Source organism: Nelumbo nucifera, chromosome 1, assembly GCF_055504915.1.
Source record: "Nelumbo nucifera cultivar China Antique chromosome 1, China Antique-T2T, whole genome shotgun sequence".
Classification (NCBI taxonomy): domain Eukaryota; kingdom Viridiplantae; phylum Streptophyta; class Magnoliopsida; order Proteales; family Nelumbonaceae; genus Nelumbo; species Nelumbo nucifera.
Genome location: NC_142649.1, coordinates 84,583,006 through 84,607,254, shown reverse-complemented (window position 1 = coordinate 84,607,254; position 24,249 = coordinate 84,583,006). Strand labels below are relative to the sequence as shown.

General features: G+C 35.3%; 2 protein-coding genes across 5 annotated transcripts; one reads left to right on the top strand and one right to left on the bottom strand.

The window, feature by feature from the left end:
- Window positions 1-5,600: 5,600 nt before the first annotated feature.
- On the top strand, window positions 5,601-7,419 carry LOC104599477 (protein DMP4-like). The gene has a single exon (XM_010262032.2). It carries the CDS (start codon window positions 6,630-6,632, stop codon window positions 7,299-7,301), a length of 672 nt encoding a protein of 223 aa, XP_010260334.1. The 5' UTR covers window positions 5,601-6,629; the 3' UTR covers window positions 7,302-7,419.
- Window positions 7,420-7,651: 232 nt separating this feature from the next.
- Window positions 7,652-18,946, bottom strand: LOC104599612 (Pentatricopeptide repeat (PPR) superfamily protein). Of its 4 annotated transcripts, none has more exons than XM_088886953.1 (3): window positions 18,649-18,946; window positions 9,214-11,296; window positions 7,652-8,417 (listed from the first exon to the last, which is right to left on the bottom strand). In XM_088886953.1, exon 2 carries the CDS (start codon window positions 11,144-11,146, stop codon window positions 9,707-9,709), a length of 1,440 nt encoding a protein of 479 aa, XP_088743079.1. In that variant the 5' UTR covers window positions 11,147-11,296; window positions 18,649-18,946; the 3' UTR covers window positions 7,652-8,417; window positions 9,214-9,706. The 4 variants fall into 4 exon arrangements, with proteins under 4 accessions (XP_088743079.1, XP_088743080.1, XP_019053671.1 ...); XM_088886954.1 differs by having other exon boundaries at window positions 7,652-8,365; XM_019198126.2 differs by having other exon boundaries at window positions 9,315-11,296.
- Window positions 18,947-24,249: the final 5,303 nt, after the last annotated feature.

The following is a 24,249-nucleotide window of genomic DNA, read 5'->3' as shown; positions in this document are numbered from 1 at the left end:
AAGGTGCAATTCAAAATAATTGTGAAAATTGCAAGATACCGATTGGCTGATAGGTAAGGTCTTGAAACGGAGACTTGGGATCGAATCCTGCCTGTAGGGTTGTCAACTGGACTGGATTTGATCCAATCTGATCCAGTCCAATGTGAGTCCATTACTAATGGATCAGGTCCAATCCAATCCAATGAATATTTTGAATCATTTTGGACTGGTCCAATTCAACATTTGGACTGTCCAATCTGTTCAGATTTATTTTAATTTAGATAAATTCTAATCCAAACCTGGTCCTTTGACACCTATATTCTTATTTTCTATCAATGGACCAAAATATTGGCTCAATCCAACCCAATCCAATATAAATTCATTATGGATGGACCAGGTCCAATCCAATAAATACTTCGGACCATTAAGTCTGGATTGGTCCAATTCAATATGTCTTGTTGGTCTGTTCAATCTGTTCAAATGGATTTTGGTTTGGACGAGGTCTAATTCAAAACTGGTCCATGGACACCCTTACATGCCTGAAGCTAGATGTGTAAAACAGGTCGTGCTGCCATCACCAAGGATAACTTCGCCCAGCATGGCCCACGCCCCAAGCCTCTGCGGACCTGGGCCGGGCCAAGCTGTAGGCCATGTCGGGCTGGGCCATAGGCCAAGCCTTGGGCGTGGGCCGAACCAGGCCAGACTGGTTTTTTACTTGTTTTTTTTTTTAAATTTTTTATTTTTTATTTCTTTGCTAAGTAAAAGTGTAAAACTAAAATACTCAGTTTTCCTTTAGGCTTTGGGAACTATTTGAAAAAATAAGAAATGAGAAATCTAACAAATAAATGAAAAAAATACTTAACCAAATAAGAATGGAATAACAAATTAGAAGAAAAATAGGAATTTTATTTCATTTAAATTTGAATGATACAAATTACAAAGCTTACAATGGTTAAATACTTGGATGAATGAAATATGAAAATTGGAAAATAGAATAAATTAATATAATATAAAATATACAATATAGTTGCAAATTGAAAATAGAAAATTGCATTGTTAAAAAATAGCAAAGAAATTAAATAAAATTAAAACAATATTTACAATAATTTGAAAAAAAAAATGTTATACAACTATTGTTCATGAATCATGACTTTCATCATCTGCTTCAGGTGAAATGTCGGGTTTACTGTCATACCCTCCTTTGTTTTGTACTCTGTCTTTAGCATCCAACCAATCTTTAAAGCAGATGTGCATCTCTATACTTTCATCATTCATACAGCTTCTCTTGTTGTCCAACACCTTATTACCTACATTAAATTAAAACAAGACACCAATGGAACTGTAGACACGGGAGGGGTGGGTTAGTAGATCACGTGATATAGCGATGAGAATTGGATAATTTTTTGAATGTTCACTCCACCAGGCTAAAATATCAAAATTATTTGTTCCCTCACCTAAAGTGGAAAAATTTGCTTATAAATAAAAACTAAGTTCAGTAAATGAACCTATTGTTGAAGTAGCATATTTATGCCTTCTACTTATTAAATAAGAAAGTTTTTCTCTTCTACCACTAGGCTCGAGTTTAGAAGTAGAAGATGCGGCTATACAACTTGTAGAATTATTTCTTATTACTTCATATTCATATAAACTGAACATTTCAAATAATAAACTATTAATTTCTTTTTTTATATTTCCAATTTCAACATTCATATTTTCACAATATGTTTCAAGTAAAATATCTAAACCATCTTTCCTAATCATAGGATCTAATATTGTAGCTAAGCAATAAAGAGGATAAATGTTCTCCCAATATTTTTTAAATTTATTTTCCATTATTTTAACAATACTTTTAAATTGTAGATTGTTTCTATATTTTGCAAAACAATCACTAATCGCCACTAATTAATAAGGTAAATTATAACTAGTTGAATAATAAATACCCGATAATTCATTAGTTGCATCATAAAAATATTTTAAAAAATCTCTTATACAAATTTTCATTTCTCCATCTTCCTCAAATATAATATCATTAGGCAATTTTGCATTATAAAAATCAGTAAGAATTTGTTTATGAGAAATACAACTTTCTAACATAGCATAGGTAGAATTCCATCTATGTTTAAAATCTAATATAAAATGTTTATATTTTAAACCATAATTTTGACATAAATATTTAAATTTTTGTTTTCTTGCTCCAGAACTTTTAATATATATAATACAATTTCTAATTTTAGAAATATGAGTAGAAATAATATTTAAAGTATCCCAAATATGTTTTCTTGCTCCAGAACTTTTAATATATATAATACAATTTCTAATTTTGGAAATATGAGTAGAAATAATATTTAAAGTATCCCAAATACATAAATTTAAGATGTGATATGCACATTTGATATGAAATTATTTACTATTTAAACATGATTTTAATTGAGATTTTAAAATATTTATTGTAGAATCATTATTACTAGCATTATCAAAACTAATAGAAAATAATTTATTCTCAATTCCATAAGCATGTAAAGTACTTAAAATGCTTGCAACAATAGTTGGACCAACATGTGGCCATTCATGCCTAGTAAAACTTAAATTTCTTTTATTTAAAAGCCAATTTTCATCAATAAAATGGCCAATAACACAAGTATAACTTATGTTAAATTTAGAAGCCAAACATCATAAGTAATTGTAACTTTAGATTTAAGATTTGATAACATATAAATTAAATTTTGTTTATATGAATAAAAAAATTTTAAAGCATATGATCTAATAGTATTCCTAGAAACTTATTTTATAATTTGGATTTACAAAATTACGTAACCATTTTTCAAGTTTAGTATCTTCAGCTAACAAAAATGGTTGTTCAGCATGTAAAATGTATTTTGTTAATTCTTGCCTCATTTTTTCTTGAGAATATTTAAATGTACCAACCCCCCGCCCGCCTACAGAATTTGTGTTTGTGTTGTTTCTCTCCCTTCTTCTTCTTTTTTCTCATGGGTGAGCAAATGTCTGCCCAAATGGTCAGTGCCACCCTTGCTACAATAGCTAAAGTCTTTCTTACATTTTTAGCAAACAAATCTTTTTCCCTTCCCCTTAACCTCCTCTACTTTAAATATTTTCCAAACCGGGCTAATCAACTTAGAGGCCCTCTTTTTGTTTCCCCTAGGCTTCGTTTGTTTGCGATACAAACACCGAACCGAGGTATTTATGCACCCTGGTTTGCATTTGCGAGCGTTTGTTTGAAATGTAAAAAAGTAATGATTATCAAAGCAAAAATGCATTTTGTGACAGTTTTGTACTCTAAAAAGAGATGATTATTGTACCTATTTTTTGGATACAATTTTGTGTTCATTTGATAATTAACTTTTTGACCAAAGTTGAGGCATTGGAGCATAAGATAGTTAGAGCATTTAATGATGGGCCCACACCTTTGCATTGATTTCAAACAAACAGGATGAATGCAAAAATGGTAAATATGTAGTGTGCAAAAACGGTTTAAAATGTGAACCGTGTTTGCATTCATGAACCAAAAAAATGATAAATATGTAGTGTGCAAAAATGGTTTAAAATGTGAACCGTGTTTGTATTCATGAACCAAAAAATGGGTAAATATGTAGTGTGCAAAAACGGTTTAAAATGTGAAATGTGTTTGCATTCATGAACCGAAAATGGGTAAATATGTAGTGTACATATTTGCGTTTGCATTGCAAACAAACACAGCTCTAGTATCAGTACTAGGGGTGGAAGTTCCATCAATATCAATAGCATCCATATCGGCACTATCACAAACATGATGCGACTGAATATCGTCAATATAGAACATGTTGAGGAATTGGTTTCGAAGGAACCGACCATTTTTTAATTCTAAAAAAATAAAAATTAATTTAATTGAACTTACCCAAATTGCCAGTTCGGAATTCCAACTTGATATCAATAGTTGAATCCTTTCAACTCCAAGAGTCCAAGCCTCCCAAATTGCTAATTAACTTGAGATACTTGAGCTGGTTGAGCAAGTCTTCTTATTGAAACTTCAATAAAGTTGAGAATTGGAGAATCAACCAATCAGAGTTCAGACTTTAGAGAATGTATGACAGTATAAGAGAATAGATTAAGAGAATTGGTGAATTGGTGGGATGAGAATGGTAGAGGATATGGCTATTTATAGGAATTGAAAATAATTCAATTGCTCAAAATACCCTAAAAATTAATCGTTTTTAGTTGTTGGGAGGGGTATTTTGGTTATTATAAAGTTATTTATCACTTTACCCAAAATGCCCCCCTAAACTAGCTATTATATAGTTGTTAAGGGGCATTTGTGTCATTTTTCTCCCCCCCCCCATAACCAAAATACATAAATACCCCCCCACATATAGCTATTTATAGCTATTGGAGGGTATTTCTGTAAATAAAAAAACAAATGCTGAAACTAGTCATTAGGAACCCCCCAACAACTAGTTCTCAAACAGGCCGAGTGTGGACCGCTACAAGCCCGCAGGTCGTGCTGTGCCGCAGGCTGGGTCGTGCCGACCCATGGACTTCGAACCCCAGGCCCATCATTCTCTACCTGGAACAACGAATAATAATAATAATAATAATAATAATAATAATAATAATAATAATAATAATAATAATAAAGAAGAAAGTCTTTGTTTCGTTTGAGTGTGATGATGATAAATCCCACTTCCCAGTCTATGAGTCTAGATCTAATTGTTAGGCACATGGCAGTTTTGTGCATATGTTGTAAACCTATGAAAAAAAATGCATTCCCATGTGTTGAGAAGAGGCGACATAAAACTGTGATGTGTCTAGACTCTAGAACGGGTGATTGGAGACTCCTTTACTACTTCACCCAAACCACTTTTGCTACGACATGGTTTTTAGTCCACCCTCAATGTATTATTGTTGTTCACCTTGAAATAGATGAAGTGACGTTAAGATAGGACTACAACAATACATCAAAAGCTGTGATTCATGGTTTTAGCCTAAGCCGTAGCAGAAGTGAACTCTACTAGTCTCGAGCTTGTTGATTAAGCTTTGGAAATGAGAATTTCTAATCTTCATGCATTCAGATGGAAATTGCCTTGAGACTGAGACACACGCATGAATGCACGTAGTAAACGTATGTATGTAACACCAGGCCCAGTAAATGATTAGAACCAATTGGGTACGTTAAAAAAAAAAAAAAAAAAAAAAAAAATTGATAAAATACTACTGAGGGGGCGTTAGAGGGGAGAAAGTTGATCAATGAGATTTTTGTTCTTATTGACCAATAATCTCATGTTCTTTTTTCAGATTTATGTGGGGGCCAAATAAAGTTTATTTTCCTAGATATCACTTACCCGGATAAGTGACACCCATCTCCTAAGTGGGTAAATAATTTTTCCACCTAGGGAGAAAGTTGCCAATACTTGAATGGGACAAAAATACCATTTTTAATAATAGATTTTTATGACTAAAATGGTCATTGTCTTATTTACATGAAAAATAAAAGAACATGGGTAAATGCACCCGAGTAAGTGTTTTCCAGGAAAAACTTACCCAGGTAACTGCATTTACCCAGATAAGTAACTAACCGAAAAGCCAATGGGGCCTGAATAACATTTTATTGCATAGAAAAATAGAAATGTAGATTTGCTCTTTTCCTTCCTAAAGATTTTAATAAATTCATGTCGGGTATTCACTGGTCACTACTCATGTCCAGAGCTCACCAATTCTTAAAACGTATGGAATGGAACTGAAACAAAAAAACGTCAGAGTACAGACAATGCGGATCTCTGATTTCCGCAGAACTATAAACATTCAAAAGGTTCACAACTCACACTCTATGCACCAATGCCCGCCCATGAATTTGCATCAATTCCGAACTGACACCTACCCCGAGAGTACTTTGAGCCTACAAATTCTGACCCTGAGTTGATCGGTCATTATCCCAAAAAACTTTGCACCCAACCCTATTAACTGGTCCGGGTAATTCGGATTTTTTGATAATCGGGTACCATTTCTGCCCTCGCCTCAGCAAGCCCCACGACCACTTCCATCCAATTCCAACCAAATTTCCAATCGTATTCGTATCAGAATTGCTTGTGGTTGATAACAGCAAAGGAAGTTGCAAACATTTATCAATCATGGAGTATAAACAAAGCAACGAATGAGTTCTCTCACTTTCTTCTTTCTAAATGTAGAATGTACAAACAAAACCCAACCAAACGAACACCTTGTGAATTCCCCATGATCCGTTGCGTCTCAGCAATTCCAAGCAAACTCCAGCCAGCTGGAATCATTGGTTAGTTGCATTACATTAACGACAAACAGTTTTTTAAAACCATGCCTCTAATTAATATCTCCACCTCTTATAAAACCTTGCTCTCTATCTAAACAGTTTCACTAAAGAAGCGAAGCCACCCTATAAGGCTTTAGCCTTTCCTAGCGAAGAAGGTTGTATCCCCATAAGTTCAGCTCTCGTTTTTATTTCTGTTTCTTGCAAGACATAGCTTATGGTCGTTTCCTCTCGTCTTCTCCACTCAAACAACCTCTTCTTTCAGTACTTATAATAAGCCTTCATCCCTTGCAACCCAACAAGGTTATATATAATTAGCACAGCAACGTCGATCAAGAGACATCAAAAGAGCCAAGGTTCACAGCAGGGGAATTGAATCATGGAGATTAAGGTAGAGGATGCAGAATCTCAGCATCTCAATGAACAATGCCGTCCCCTCCTTGAAGACACGAAGGTAACAGATGTTACAGATACAGAACAGAATAGGGAAATTCCACAGATGGAACAAGAAACTGTGATACAGAAGGCCCTCAGCCAGACGTTCAAGAGCACGGCCCATTTAGCAAATCTTCTACCTACAGGGACCGTGCTCGCTTTCCAGCTGCTAGCACCCATATTCACAAACCAAGGCCAGTGTGACACCATCAGCCGTTCCATGACAGCATGCTTTCTGGCCCTGTGTGGTCTCTCCTGCTTCTTGTTGTCCTTCACGGATAGCATCAGGGATGGGCGTGGGAAAGTCCGATATGGAATAGCAACCTTCAGAGGGCTATGGGTCATTGATGGGTCTTGCACTGTTTCGTCAGAACTGGCTGCAAGATACAGGATCAAGTTCATTGATTTCATTCACGCCTTCATGTCAATTCTGGTGTTTGCAGCAGTTGCCCTTTTTGATCAGAATGTGGTTAACTGCTTCTACCCAGCACCCTCAAAGGAGATGAAGGAGCTTCTCATAAAATTGCCTGTTGGGATTGGTGCCATTTGCAGTATGTTGTTTGTGGTATTTCCTACCACCCGTCATGGAATTGGATTCCCTCTCTCTCCCCATTAAGCATCTTCTTCTCATTCTTCTCAATTGGTTCATTCATATGGATTTCCATAATTGAATGAGGCATTCGGGAGTGTCACGTTTGTACAAATTTCTTTTCAAACAATTCATCATTCAATAATTTCTATTCTCCTTGGAATATGACTTTGTCCATGAACAGAAACCACTGCTGGACAATTTTACGTGGGTTGTTGCAACTCATATTGATTGGTCCAGCTCATGGTCCATCTAATCCTAGTTCTAGCTTTGTAGTTGTAGGCAGGCTTGTAGAGCAATTCGACTGAAACTGTATGATGATGATGTACATTACCGACCCATAACCAAACTTAACCCGGTCGAGGCACAATCAAAAAGAACAGAACAGTAACCTGGTGAATAATTAAACTAAAAAGAGATTGGTTGGACTGACAAATTTGTTTAAATGAATATCTTGGACATGGGTTCACTCTGCCATAACAATTGTCTAACCATTATGCATTTGAGCCCAGATTTCCTACAAACTTTTCCTACCCACTCTCTACCCGCCCTGAATTGGGGCCACACATCTCTTAATTCATAGTAGAGATGTGTGGCTCCAATTCAAGGCGGGTAGAGAGTGGGTAGAAAAAGTGAGTAGGAAATCCCGAGTGTACGCATTTGTAGTTAAATAGATGAATGGCCCCCCTCTTGGTTTGGTCCACCAAGGCATCAACCCGACTAAAAGTTTGATACTTACCAGGTGGTACACATGGCATCAACCTATCCATGGCAGTTCTGGTGGAGGATCAGACTTTGCAATAGGATCCATGTCAAGGATGCGGGACTTCCAGATGTTTGAAACGTCTTCTGTTAGTCTGCACAGCTTCTACTGGAAGGCTTTAGGAGATTCCATTTATTTCCATGCTCGTACCAATAGATGCCTATCTGATACTTTGACGAAAAGCTATCTATAATCTGTGATCTCCACTCATGCATGTGGCTTTTGAGTCTCTAGTATCCACCAATGAAAGCACATCTCTGACACCTTTTAGGCTAAGTTTCTTGCAAAGTCCAGCGTATGGAATGCAGGGATTGATCTCTTCTCACACCTTCCAATGGAGAAATGTAGCTTTCCTTAATATCAATAATAAAGGATAATTCCTAAAAATGAAACAATAGAGAAAAGATTACTGGAATCAAATTGTAATCTCATATGGTAAGCAGGTTCAGATGTCTATCATATTGAGATAGAGAATCTTTAATTGAACCATCAAGAAAACATCCAACATACTGCAGTTTATAAGGCCCCATATTAGCTGTGAGTTCAATGCTCACATGATAACATTACAATCCACTAGCAATGCCACAATATTGCAACCATGGATACTGCTAGAAAGAGACACTGCATGCTGCAAATGGGCCGGCCATATATAAACCCTATCATAAGACCCATACTATCCATTATTGAATCTATACCGCATTTTTGTTTCTCTTTACCTTCATGCCCATCTTTTTTAAGAACTGCAAATTTTAGAAGGTTAATGATGTGAAGACAAAAGAATATTAAGAAACACAAATTAGATACCCTAAGAAATGAAGTTTATTGTGATATAGGATAATCTGATGTGGCTGATTCTGATACTTGGGGGTCCTAGGTCTTTAACCAAAATCTTCAGGCTGATAAGAATATGCACAGAATATTTGGTCAAAGGGCATATAGCACCATATGAACCCATATCACATCCTTAAAAACACAATGCTGCCTCTTTTTTCTTTGAGTACATTAAAACACAATGCTCTCTCATGCATAGATAGATGCAATCAAATACAGAATGTGCATTACAACCAATTAATATACCTGCTTATGAATTATGGCCTTGTTTATGAATATAGTTCTTTCTTTAGAAAAAAGATGTTGGGAAGAAAATAAGAAAAGCTATCAATAAGTGATCAGTACCTCAAGATGCCTGCTTCATGGTAGCTCTTTGAAGAAACCATATAAAGCAGACAATCTAACAGGCACAGTGCATACTGCATATGAGCTCAAATAAAACGCACCTTGATGGGGGAACCAGATTCTGTCATTGCCATGAAGGAATTGGACTGGCACTATGCACATTAATGGATGGCATGTGGTTTCATGAATTCTGTCCTTTCAAGCGGTTTTATTCATTGCCTGCAAATGAGATCAATATTGAACATATGGGTAATGCTCAACAAATCCTCCAATGTCTCAAGCACAACTCAGTTAGCACCTTAAGAAACAACCATGATACATGTGAGCCACAAGCCTGTTTCCAGGCATAAAGGGTCTTGTGCAAGATGTGAAAAATTGCATGATATTGTAGGCCTCAAGCAGTATGCACTCCGGAGAGAGGTTTTTTTATCAAATAACAACTTCCTATAGTGGAGTCCAGAATGGCTGCAAGGATGCAAGATCTTGCTAAAAATCAAACTTTGGGCTCAAGAAAGTCCTGCATCAACTCAACTTGCAGCAACTCAGCAACTTCTCGCACATTCCTTCGACTCCAGAATCCATCAACAACAGAATTCCATATGGCCTTATCAGGAACACATCCTTCCAACACCATCTCATTGACAAGGCGAGCAGATTTGTGAATGTCGCCTATCTTAGAAAAACAACTTACAAGAGAATTAAATGTCTGAGAATCAATGGAGATGCCTCTGGTACGTGTACTAAGATACACTTGAAAGGCTCGACTTGAATCATTATCAGTACAAAGGCCCTGAACAACCATATTATGAATCTTAACATGAAGGCTCCAAGTTAGACGATTAGGTGAGATTCCCCCAAGAACCATCTCATCAAGGAAATTTGCAGCCTCTTGGAATTTAAAGGAATCACAGAGACCATGTATAACTTTTCCATACAACCCTGCATCTGGTTTCAATCCTTGAAGCTTCATCCTGTCAAGTACCTCCAGTGCTTCCCTAATCTTTCCTTCATTGCAAAGTCCATTAATCAAAGCACTATAAGTAATCATATTTGGGGAATAGTGCTTACTAACCATCCTTTCCAGTAACCCAATGGCTTCTGAAGATTGTCCACTCTTGCAGAGACCATCCATCAAAGAACTGTAAGTAACTACATTGGGTTCAATACCTTTGCTACTCATCTCTTCAAATAATTTTATGGCTTCATTCAAACTGTTAGACAAGCACAAACCATGAATCAAAGACGTATACGTAACAACAGTGCATGAACAACCTTTTGTTTCCATCTCTTTGAATAGCTCCTTTGCTTCTTCAATCCTTTGCATCTTACATAACCCATTAATCAAAGTACCATACGTGTAAGAATCAGGAATACATCCACGGTTGGGCATTTCTCTGAATATTCTAAGAGCAGCATCCATTGTCCCACTGCTCATGCAAAGAGCCTTGATCAAAACATTGAGTGAAGCAGTATTGGGTGGAAAACCCATTTCTTTCATGTGCCTGTAAATTTTTTTGGCTATCTTCAACTGGTTATTATCAACAAGAATAGAACAGATGGTGACATAAGATTTTTGAGTGGGTTCACACTGGAATTCCTTCATATTGTGAAAAATTCTGAGGGCATCAAGTGGCCTGTGAGCTCGCCCATAAGCTCTGCAGATGGAAAGGAATATGCCTTCTGTAAGATCACACTTCTCCTCCTTCATTCTACTGAGGAGCTCCTCAGCTGATCTGAACTGATTAGCTGAAACTAATCTGGAAATCATGACTCCAAAGGTGTTGTGATCATGTCGGAATCCATTAGCATACTCACCTGTTGCTGAATCAAAGATGAGAATTGCTTTCTGGATGTCTCTTTCTGCTCGTATCAGCTTCTGTACTTGGGATGTTGTGATTTGTTTTGACCATTTGATTAGTGTCTTGTTGCTCATTGCAGTGGTTCCCCTTAAGAATCTACTTAGTGTTGCAAGAAATCAAGAAGGTTAAGTATTTGGTTTGCGTTCAACCTGACTTTAGTGTTGCAAGTCTTTGTATTTGGCAAGAAAGCAATATTCTTGGGAATCATGCAGAAGCAGAAGCACCTGGACAAATTATGAAATTAGAATCAGGTCTCACAGACATAAATATAAATTTTCCCTTGGATGCAGCCAGTGCCCTGCTGTGCTATGGGCATAAATGACAATGACAGAAATATTATGAGAGCAAAACTAAATGGTAGCCTAATATTTAGAATTACAAATGCATGTTATGGAACATTGGTCTCCCGTTGCACATTAGTCAGATAGGAACTTGAGAGTATTGGAGTTTTTGCTTGCCTCTTAGGGGGCATTCTTTTTTCCGATTTTGAGAATGGAAAGTTGGTCAATGGGATTTTGATTCCCATTGACCAAGAAATCCATATTCTTTTTTCAGATTTATGTGGGGAATAGGGAAAGTTTATTTTCCTGGGTATCACTCACCCGGGTAAGTGATACCCATCTCCTAGGTGGGTAAATAACCTTCCCACCTGGGGGGAAGTTGCCAACACTTGAACGGGACAAAAATGCCCCTTTTAATAATGGATTTTTATGACTAAAATGGCCATTGCCTTTTTTACTTGGGAAATAAAAGAACATGGTAAATGCACTTACCCGGGTAAGTCTTTCTTGGAGAATACTTACCCAGGTAAGTGCATTTACCCGGGTAAGTGACTTACCGAAAAGCGAACATGGCCTTAGTGATAAAACCCTTATTAACCCTCGAGATTTAACCACTTATTTTTCAAATATACATGAATTCTAAATGATGATCCCAAAATTCAAATTGATCAACTAAGCAACCAAGAAAACAATGACATGAATGCTAGTAAATAGGATACAAAGATGAACAGGAAAGAATAGAAGAGAATGGTTACAGAATATACAATGTAGAGTTTCATATTATAAATTTCAAAGAAGAAAAAGAAAGCATATTGAAATATTTCTCCTACCAATTTTCTCAAACAGTTAGTATGTTGTAAAAAGTAGTGTAACTTCAACCTTTTATTGAATGTCCAAAATAATGTTCTCCATAATAAAGAATAAGGAAAAGTTCGATGTTTCCAAAGTGGCAAAGTGCACCTACTATAATTCTCCTAGAAATAATGAATTGCTTGAAACTATGAACCAGAACCCAGAAGACGAAGATCAATAGAAACCCGAAGCGAATGTTGAAAAGGGCTTCTTCCTTGGAAAATAAAACTAGAAAAGTGGACAAAGAAATGATAAAGAAAACAATATCAAATAGAGGAGAAATAACTTACCATATTGTTGCTTCTTTATTGCTAACTAATTTCACGTTTGTGATCATAGTCCAATGAGACAAAGCACAAGTTTTTTGATGTCTTCCCTTTGTTCCTATTGTTAAGTGAGAACTAATTCTGATTTCTGATCTAACCTTATTTTGGTTGAACGCTCAAAAGAGCATTACATAGATTGAATGGCTATGAAAGATGGTTAGAGCAATTCAGGTCAGGCCTAGATCCCTGGTGGTAATTGGGTGCAGCAAGCTGCAAGCCAGCCATATCAAGTCTGTTCATATCGGGTCAGATTCGGTCCAAATTGACCAATTCGGTAATAGAAAACCCAACTCGATCTCCGGTCCACTCAAATCAGATTTTTTTTGGGGTTTTACCGTTCAGTTTGCAGTTCAAATCTGAATTCTGAGGTGGAGTGCAGTCTAAAAATCCCTTTTTTTTCTTTTGATAGATTGGATAACAGAAAAACCAACTTGATCTCCGGTCCACTCAAATCAGGTTTCTTCTTTTTTTAAGAAACAGACAAAGAAAGGGCGATTTCTCATTTCTCAAATGATTAATCCAGAAAATATCACCTTGTTATGTTTGAGCTTCTGAGAAGCCGGCGGCGTAATTTCAATGACGGCGGGATCATAAAGTGAAGAACTTCCATCCGACAATACCTGATTTGGTCCATCGAAATGGATTTATATTGGAATGGGTAGGGTTGAACCAATATCCTCCCTATCCATGATGGGGACACGACTTCCCCAAGCCTGGGGTTGGGGATGGGGATTGTTTTAGCGGGGTGGGGATGGTGATTAATAGGAATTCTCGATCAGGGTTGGAGTCGGGGATGAAAATTCGGGTCTCCGTGGGAAACCTATCCCCGTCGGGAATTGGGAATGGATAACAAATTTTATACCTGACGGGGATCGGGGACGGGGATGGGGGTTAATTTCAGAATCGAGATTGGGGACAGCCGGACAGGAAATATGATCCCCGACTTTTGCCATTCCTAGATAAGACTAGGGGTGTTAATGGACCGGGTTTAGGTTGGACGGTTGGACCCAATCTAAATTAAAACCAATTTGAACAAGTTGGATGGTCCAATACGACATTAAGTTGGATCAATCCAGTCCAAAATATCCATCAAATTGCATTGGGCCTGGTCCATCTGTGATGAACCCATATGGCATTAGATTAGGTTGGACCAATATCCGGTCATTGTTAGCCCTAGTGATTGGTTGGTAGATGGGTTGATCTGAAACCCACATCCAACCCAACCCACCCATTTACCACCCCCTAGTCTCCCCAATTGCAAGCTATTTCTCTAACTAGCATTGGCATCTACATGATGCCAACAATGTCCGAGACAAATCCATCGTTGCCACTGACATAGGGGGTGTTTGGGTCCATTGCAAAATGTTTTTTCATGAGGCTATTTGGTTCCATTGTTGTTTCCTGAGAAAACGACACCACGTAGAAGCCACGTCCAATGTTTTCAAAACCAAACCGGACTGGACAGTCGGATTGGAAAGACCAAGAACCGATCATTTGACTGGTTCCATTTTACCCCAAAACCGCTACTTGGCCAAAAACCGTTGATTTGGTCAACAAATCATTGACTCAGGCGATCGAACCATTGAATTGTTCGACCCAGTAATTGTTTTTGGCCTTTTTTGGGTTATTTAAATTTTTTTTTTGTCAAAGCGGGCTGTCCATTTGGACCAAATGGTCAAACCGTTCGAACCAGGAACCAGACCCCAGAACAGTTCCCTATCCGGTCCGGTTTTAAAAACCTTGGCCACATCAGCCACCATATTAGAAAACACTTTGTAAAAAGAAAAAGGCACCAAAATGGTGTTTTCTAAGATGGACAATTTTTTGAAAATAATGGCAAAACTTCTTTTTTATTGTTTTTTGAGAAAACAGCTAATGTCGATGTGTTTTTTGCCTTTTACTTATGAGAAAACAGCAGTAAAACTTCCCCTATCCTTTTTCCCCCAAAGTGCTAGTTGCGGGATTTGATTCCACATCAACACTGGAACAAATCAGCTAACACACCAACGAACCAGCATTCGGTGGGTGGTCTCCAGTCATAATATCCATATTTGATGATGACCATCAAGTAGATAGTGAAAATAAATCAACTTCAACACATGAATCATACAGTCAATGCCCACATATTATGGTTCAAAAAGGTCCACCATTAACAGACCAGTCTCTTTTCCAATGTGGTTCAAAAACAGTTGAAATTAAAAAAATTGCTATGGTTTTGGAACCTTAACATCCCTTTTTAGAACCATAAACCCAATACCATTACACCACCTAAAACTTTTTTTTGAAAGGTGAATACTATATTTAGAGGTGGCAATTGGGTGGGTTGGGTTGGGTTCGGTTTGGGTTGAGTTTCAACCCAACCCATCTAACCCGCCAACCCATTAATGACCCAATTAGATAGAATTAAATGGGTTGGGTTCAACCCAAACCACCTGAACCCAACCCAACCCATTTAGATAAAATAATGAAAATTACACAAAAAATAATAGAAATTGCATGAAATAAAATAGAAATTAAACAAAAACAAAAAAAATTAATAAAATTAATAGAAATTACATAAAAAATCATCAAAAAAATAGAAATTACATATAAATTTGAAAAAAAAATTACAAAAAAACTGAAATTGCATAATTATATAATAAAAATTATAGAAAAACATAGAAAATGAAGAAAAATAACAGAAATTACAAAAAAACAAAGAAAAACTAGAAATTGCAGATAAAAAGAACAGAAATGCGAGAATCACTATTGAAATTTCAACTTTGGCAAAGAAATTAAATCTCAAAGTTGTCTCTTAACCCAAGAGCCTGACACATAAGAGCTGAATAATCTAGTTCAAAATAATCTGACACCCAGTCTCTCTCAAATGAAAAGGTGAAGAGAAATTTGAACCGTGAATGGGAGAAATTGGGACCCTCTGGCTTAGAAGGGTTGCTCTTCCTGTGGAATAGCCATTCAAGCTCATTTAGGAAGTGCAGAACATCCTCCCTGGACTGTGGCCGCCCTAAATCCTGAAACTTATCTTGTGTAACGATGCAAGCTGTTCTAGAAACTTGATCAAACCCTGACTCAGCCCCTCAAAACTGAGGACCACATGCTTGCATCTGCCTCAAATGGCATGCAGTTGATTAGATTCATTGCCTCTACAAGAAAACCAGCACGAGCAAACAGATCACTCATGCATGAGCAGTGTTCACTCTCTGGCTCAATATGATAATCTTCTTTCATTGTATAAAACCATCTCTCTCCCTCACTGACTAATCCACAATGGTTGCAGGCAGACAATACACCTGAAAAGGTGACATTGTTTGGATCAACACCCACATGTCTCATCTCATCAAACAACTTCAATGCTTCAAGTCCATAACCATTTGTAGCATAACCAACCAACATTGAGTTCCATGGGTCTTCATCAGATTTCACCATCTGATCAAACAATTTCCGTCCATCTTTAATGTTACCACACTATGGCTGTCAAGGATCAAGCATGTATTAATCCTGTTTAGAGAGGCTATTATTTTCTAAGAAAACAGGTCCTTTTCTTCATTTGATAGAAGAGTTTAAGATTAGAATAAACCAGAATTCTGATATTGCACAAAAATTCCCACAGAGTTTATTAACCTTTATCCAGAAAAGGGAAAGAGAAAAAGAAAGAAAAGAAAAATAAAAAACAGATGTAAGCAATGGCTGATCACATGGTATGGGGTTCTCAACTGCATTAAAACAAATCAGCAGTATATTCTTTTGTTGTTAACATGGAAAGTTTTAGTACATATGACCTATTTTCTTCTTTACTACCACCAATTAAGCAATGTGCAGGATCCACCTTTCTTCTTTACTACCACCAAAAGAAAAGGACCTATTTTCTTGGAAAATAATAGCCTCTCTAAACAGGTTTATTTACAGTGCAAAACTTAACATGAAACAAATTTTCTACAAAGTTAGATAAAAATGACCCAAACAAAACTTAACATTTGTACTGCTAAAAATGAATAGATTGCAAACGAAGCTGAGTCGAAGGTGCAGTTGAGTTGGAAATACAAGCAAGAGAAGGAAAAAGAGACAAGACAGTGCAAAGTAATTCCAATTAAACTTCTTTTGACTAGACATCTTCACACCCAAGTCCCAAGTCCCAACCATATATCAGGACGTGAGTGCCACATGCATTGATATTGACCGTATCTGTTTTAATAATTCACCTTTCATCATTGTTTGGGTGTGATTAGTGACTATGACTCTGTGAGACTGAGACAATTCACTTTCTTCTAAATCAATTTGACCTCATAATCTAGAATTCTCATTCTCTTGATTACTCCACCTAGAAAACAGATAAAAGGAAAAAACCCAACTTCAAATTTCATACACATCAGCCTTATTATAATCTGCAACAGTGTGAATGATTCATGGCATGCATCATTTATTATAAACCATGCATATTAAGAGAACTGTGTGTTAGTGTTATGATCGATGGGGATGGGGCACATGAAATAAACTATTTACCATAAGAAGGCTGAGCCAGACGCTACCTTGGTCTTCAGTCTACCTTGTCAAATCATACAAGAAACCATTTCCCATAAGAAGGCTGAAGACCAACCTCGGCCTAACCCCTAACTTCTTTCCCTCTTTTCCTTTTCTCTTTTTCTTTTCTTTTCCTTTTTTCCATCAATAAATACACCACCCAGCCCCACTAACTGCCCTCCTCCTTCCACCAGCATTACTTCACTTCACAGTCTCTCTCCCTCTCCACTCCACCTCCCATCTCTCTGTCTCTCTTTCTCTCTCTGCACTATAATCTTTAGGTCTTGTCTAGAAAAACAATCTTTAGTGAATTCAAACAATCATCTTGACAAGCAATTAATTCTAGCTGCTATCAAACCAAAACCAATGGGCTGTTTCTCTCACATTCTACAAGAATTTAGCATGTTGTAAATCCAATTTGAAAGATCACCCACTGGTTGGTGAAGCTGTCTATTTCCCAAATAAGCTTTAGGCATCACCCTGAATCATAGAAATCAGCACTAACAGATTTTAGGGAATCAACCGATGTGGTAATTTTATAGATGGGAAACCTAGCAAAGCAATTCCTCCAACCAAACATTCCTAAGCATGTGATGGGCACCACATTTTGGTCATTTAAAAGTGGCTATTTGTGTTGTGACTTCAACAAATGGAGGGATCTTCAATTAACCTTTTAGGTGATTCTAGCACAAAATCAAAACCTAAACAAACTAATGCCATATCAAAATCTAACGAGGAATGAATGAAAGAATGTGAGGACATATCTGCCTGAAAAAAGCAACACCAGTGAAGAAGGATGACCAAAATCATGAATGAGTAACAGTAGAAAGTCTTGAGCCGTCCACTAGTCAATTTTGATTTTCCCCCATCTTGTAGAAAGTCTCATTTGGGTCCTCTAGTAACAGTTCTGCTGTGTCCCTCTTTTAGATACATTAAGACATTGTTTTCCTAGTCTAACTTGATTTTTTTAACATTACAAGATAGTCCACAGGAGTGCTTTCAATTTCTTATGATACATTTGAAGGTTACTTAGTTTCTTCCACTTCCCAAACAAACTTGGATTCAATTCCCCTGTTAGTGCATTACTGTGTAAATAGTGTTGTGAAATATGGGTGAGGTTAGCTAGAGAAAGAGGTAGGATACCGGAAAGTCGGTTCATAGACAAGTTAAAGTAGGTAAGCTTCGGCCAGTTTCTAAAGAAATTATAATCTATACCATCAGAAATTACAAATGGCAACTGAAAACTCTGCAAAATATTTTCAAAAAGTCCTACTCATCAACGTCTTGGATTTTCAGAGATTAAATATTCAATATTAAAATGTATGCAGCAGGCTAGTCATTTATTGTACAAAGCCATAACCTGAATCTGTGACAGTTTTCTTCACCACATGGCAGAACTTCATATGCTAACTTGATAACCATAAAAGAAATTAAATGATTAAGTTGCAGTTCTCACAGAAAGAAGGCTTCCACTGCCTGGAAAACTCTGTCAGTGGAAGTTCCTCGCTAGATGTAGATGGAAGTAAACCCTGCTTCTCAACCCACTGGCGAGACAAGGTTAAGGATACAGAGAGAGAGAGAGAGAGAGAGTTTGAGTACCTGAAATGGCAGCCTAAATCGACGTATTGGTCTCTGCTAAACCCTAGAATTCGTCCTTCCCTCTGCGTTCTCCGATAGCCTTAATCGCCGTATCTCTGCTAAAACCTAGAGTTCCCTCTTCGTTCTCCGACAGATTAAATCATTGTATTGATCGAATGGTCTCTGCTAAACCCTAGATTTCATCATCTCCTCTTCTCGTTCAGGCGTTCTCTTCTCTCAGTTCTGTGTCTGTATCGAGTATTCTCTGTGACTCTCTGCTCCTTGATGGGTTCGATGGTTAACCATCACCCAACCCGCCCAATCCATTAAAGCCCATGCTTATTGGGTTAATCGACCCACAACGACCAGGAATTAAATAAACGGGTTCGACCCATTAATAATTGGGTGGTTGGGCGGGTTCAGCGGGTTGGGTCAAAAAATTGCCGCCCCTAACCACATTAACACACATAGGATAATAAAGTCCTCAACCCTGGGTATCTGTTCTAGATAATCTGAACTTACAAAAGAAGAGATTTAGCTAATTGGGAAAAGTTAAAACTTTTTTTGAGGTTCCTTAACAACATCCTGGTTTTCAACAAAAGCAAGTGACATGACCAGGGAGTATCCATATGCTGCATAAACGTTCTTATCAACTGCTTAGCATCAAAACATAAACAAACTTCTTTAAAATTCCAGTAAAATCTGCAAAATAGCAAATAGTTCAGCTTGAATAACATAATTAACTTGAGAGGTTCGTCCTCCAATTATTTTCATATAGGATAAATTTCGAGATAAAATGATAATGCCATAGATAAATAGAGAGTCCGAAATTTTTCCTGCATGTGAAAACACAATAAAATCTGTAGTTTGAGATATAAGAAGAGAGTATTTGCTATCCCTAGGTTGATTTAAAAGAGATTGGGAATCATTGATGCAACCCATGGTGAGGTGAAAATAATGATTAACCATCTTTGCAATTGACACAGGTAAATTTGATGATTTTGAAATGATTTTTCATTTCGAGCAAACCAAATATAATACCACGCCACGCCATGGCAATCCAACCCAGAACATGCATAAAAAGAGATTGCTCAGGGATTAAATTATGAAAATTTTGAATGCCTATAATCCAAGAATTTTGAAAAATATGTTGCAGTTGAAGATTCCAATGATTGGTGAAGAGAACAACTTGGGCAAATTGGCATTTAAGAAATAGACGGGATAAGGATTCTATTTCAGTATTACAAAAAACACAAAGTTTTTGATGATCTTCTAAGTAAAGATGTTCTTTTACTAGAATGAAATTGTTAATTTTCATGATCTTCGAAAGAAACATGTGTATTTCCTTCTTATAATTTTCATTTACCAAATATTTTCCAGAGCTATGGCTCTCCCAAATCCAAGAAATATCATTATTAGTAGGATAGACAGGTGTTCTGAGAATTTTGGTAGCTTATGGGAGAGGAAATAAAGAGTGAATAAGGTTCTCATTCCAGGTTCCTGACACAAGAAAGTTGAAAATATTTAAATTACGAAGATGGGGGCTAAGGGAAGAGAAACCCAGTATAATTTAGAATCTGATTGTATCCAAGGGATTTGAGAAATCAAGAAGGATGAATCTCCATTTACTAAATGCCCACATTCAGAAGATAATTCAATTAATTTTGGACAAATATATTTCCAGTAAATCGAGCTTGAAGCAGGAATAGAATAAGGAAAGGTAGTAAGTTTTTTGAGATATTTGGATTTCCAAATCTGAGCCTAGAGTTTATGTTGTTCATTAAGGAATTTCCAAGCAATTTTCTTAAGAAGGCTTTGATTTACTAGATTCAATTTCTTAAATCCAATGCCTCCATGAGATTTAGGCAAAGTAAGAGTGTTCCAGGAACACCAACGGTAAGGATGTTTACGATTATTTGACATACCCCACCAAAAGTTCCTAATTGTTTATTCCATACTTTCAATAGTTTTTTGAGAGAACTTAACTGAAAACATTGCATGAAGGGGGGGGGGGGGCTTGGAGAACAGATTGGATTAAGATTTTCTTACCAGCCCAGCTTATTGCCGAATCCCTCCAATTATTTAATTTGGCTTTTAGATTTTCAAGAATATAGTTCAAGTTGACATGTCTATTCTTGGACCAAAAAAGAGGAAGACCCAAATATTTATAATTTCGGTTTAGAGGACCAATATTGATTTGCCTTCTGATCATACATTGTAATCTAGGGTGAATATTTTTACTGCAATAAATTCTAGATTTCTCCAAATTGATTTGTTGACCAGAGGCATCCTAGAAATCCTTTAGAATTTGACTAAGGTTATCAATTTCATCTATATGGGTAGGAATAACATTACATTGTCAACAAAGAAAAGGTGGGAAATTTTTGGAGAAGAGGGAGTAAGAGAGATACCTTGAATTTTCCCATCTTGTTCAAATTTAAAGAGAAGTCTAGAAAGACCTTCCATATCTAAAATAAATAAATAAGGAGATAAAGGATCTCCTTGATGAAGACCACGAGAGGGGTAAAAATGTCCTTCAGAAGTGCCATTGATAAGGACTAAAAAGGAAACAGTTGAGATATATTCCTTAATCAAGAGACAGAAGTTCTCAGAAAACCCTAACAAAGACATGACTTTAAGAAGAAAAATCCATTCTAACTGATCATAGGCTTTTGTCATGTCTAATTTTAGAGCTAAATAGCTTGTGCCTCTTTTTCTATGTTTAAGGAAATGAAACATTTCCTGAGTAATGATATAATTATCTGACACTTGACGGCCCGAAACAAAAGCTACTTGATTGGGAGCGATACACTTGTCCAAAATAGAGCGGAGACGATTAGTTATCAGCTTAGTTATGACTTTATATATAACATTACAAAGGCTGATAGGTCGGTAATCCTAGACTTTTGTACAATCAACCTTTTTTAGGAATAAGACAAATAAACGTGTGGTTTAGTCTTTTCAGAAGTTTTTTATTTTGGAAAAACTCCTGGACTACTGAAACTATGTCTGGTTCCATCAGCTTCCAATATTGTTTAAAAACAATGGCTAGCATCCATTCTGGACCTGGAGATTTGAGATTCCCAATGCTAAAAAAGGCAGATTTTACCTCCTCGAGTGAGGGGGTAGTTAGGAGCATAACATTATCCTCTTCAAAGTAGGGCTGTTCATAAGAAGACCCGACCCGAGTCATCTGGGTTTTCTTCAGCATCGGTCGGTTTCGGGTTGTAAAAAATCATAAACCGATGATTCGGGTTGGTTTCGTTTTCATGTGTGAAAATTGAAACCGACCCGAACCGAACCAGCTTAGTAATTAGTTCCTAGTTAGTAGTTACAACCTACTTAGTTCCTACTTAACTAAGTTGTCTCTATCCTAGTTACAACCTAGCTTAATTTCTAGTCTTCTAGTTAGGAATGACATTAATGGCAAGTATTGTAAGACAACTAGACAATGAATGTTTTTGGAAAAATTTAAAGAAAAGAATCAAAGGGTCGTAGTTTCTATGGTCTTTTACACCAAATAGGCAACCAATTACAATTAGAATTAGGTGTCCTTTTTTACTTAGATTAGAAGGTTTCTTGAAATATACAAATTTCAGTCTTCTTTCTCTAATACAGTTTGACTTTCTATTTTCTTGATAACTTCTATTCTAACTTGGTCCGCCCCCCTTAGCCCCTCAACTCAAGCACAATCGCTAATACAATTTGACTCTCAAGAATCAAAATTTTGAAATTTCAAGTTCTCAAGTCTCAACTTCAAGACATCACTCGAACTTGGCTCTCCCAACTCCCATCTTCTCATTCTCTCAACTCAAGCTCAAGTCTCAACTCTCAACTTCTAAAGACTCAAGCAACAACTAACAAGCATCACATTCAGTCATTCAAAGGTTAGTATTTTTTTTATTTATTTTTTTAATTTAATGCATGTTACAAGTTGATATATTTTATTTGTGTTTTGTCTAAGTTTAAGCTTTGAAAAAAATCCGGTTAATGACGATATATTTGTACAAAAAACTTCAGTTTTGTATGAAAAACCTAATCTATTTAAATATATATTTCGGCTTTAATTTAAATATATTTTGTATTTAAAACTGTTAAATAAAGACATTTCGGTTTTGCATAAAAACTGAAATATTTGAAAAAATCTATATCTAAAAAGTATATATTCTGACATATATCAGATATATATTTTCAGAAAATATATTTTTAAATATTATATATAACATGTGTATTTTCGAAATATATATATATATATATATATATATATACTATGTATTTTTATATTATTATATATTTCAGTTTTAATTTTTAAATATATTCCAGAAATATATTCTGAAATTTTATATATAATATGTATATTTCTGAAATAAAGAAATAAATATTATATATATAAATCTGAAATATAGTAATATATCTGAAATATATATATATATATATATATTAAAACTGAAATATAGTAATATATATCTGAAATATATAATAAATATATATATATATATATATATATTTCCATAAATACATATCTGATATATTTCGGAATATATATTTGAAATAAAGTAATAGATATTTATAGTAATTTCACAATTTGCACAAAAACTATGTATTTTTATATTATTATATATTTCAATTTAAATATATTCCAGAAAATATATTCTGAAATTTTATATATAATATGTATATTTCCGAAATAAATAAATAAATATTATATATAAAGCGGAAATATAGTAATATATCTCCATAAATATATATCTGATATATTTCAGAATATATATTTTTCATATATATATTTGAAATATAGTAAAAGATATTTATAGTAATTTCATAATTTGCACAAAAACTATGTATTTTTATATTATTATATATTTCAATTTTAAATATATTCCAGAAAATATATTCTGAAATTATATATATAATATGTATATTTCTGAAATAAATAAATAAATATTATATATATAAAGCGGAAATATAGTAATATATCTGAAATATATATTAAAACTGAAATATAGTAATATATATCTGAAATATATAATAAATATATATATCTGATATATTTTGGAATATATATTTGAAATATAGTAATAGATATTTATAGTAATTTCATAATTTGCACAAAAACTATATATTTTTACTGAAATATATCAAATGAATATATATATATATATATTCAAAATCTAAAATATATCAGATATATATAATATCAGAATATATATTTCCAAAAATATATTATATATATTCTGAAACATGTTTTTATTATTTTATATATTTCAGTTTTATTGATGTTAGATAAAAAAATAACATATATAATTTTTTTATTATAACCAATTAGTTGCTTTTTTCTTAATTTGTTACAATAGGGATGTTCATCTTGAGAAACTCAATAATCATTATAAATTTATAATGGTATTTTGTTTTCAAATGGATCCTAAAATAAATGAAAATGTGCATGGGGTTGATGAAGTTGAAGATCCAGTAGCAATGGGCTCAAAGCAACAGGATTCTGAGGCTGCAAATCGGGTAAAAAATCCCCCTGCTCCTCGTAAAATTACTAGGACATAACCCACTAAGCAAAACAAAAGGCAAGGTTCTAGATTAAAATCAGAAATTTGGGACCATTTCACTAAA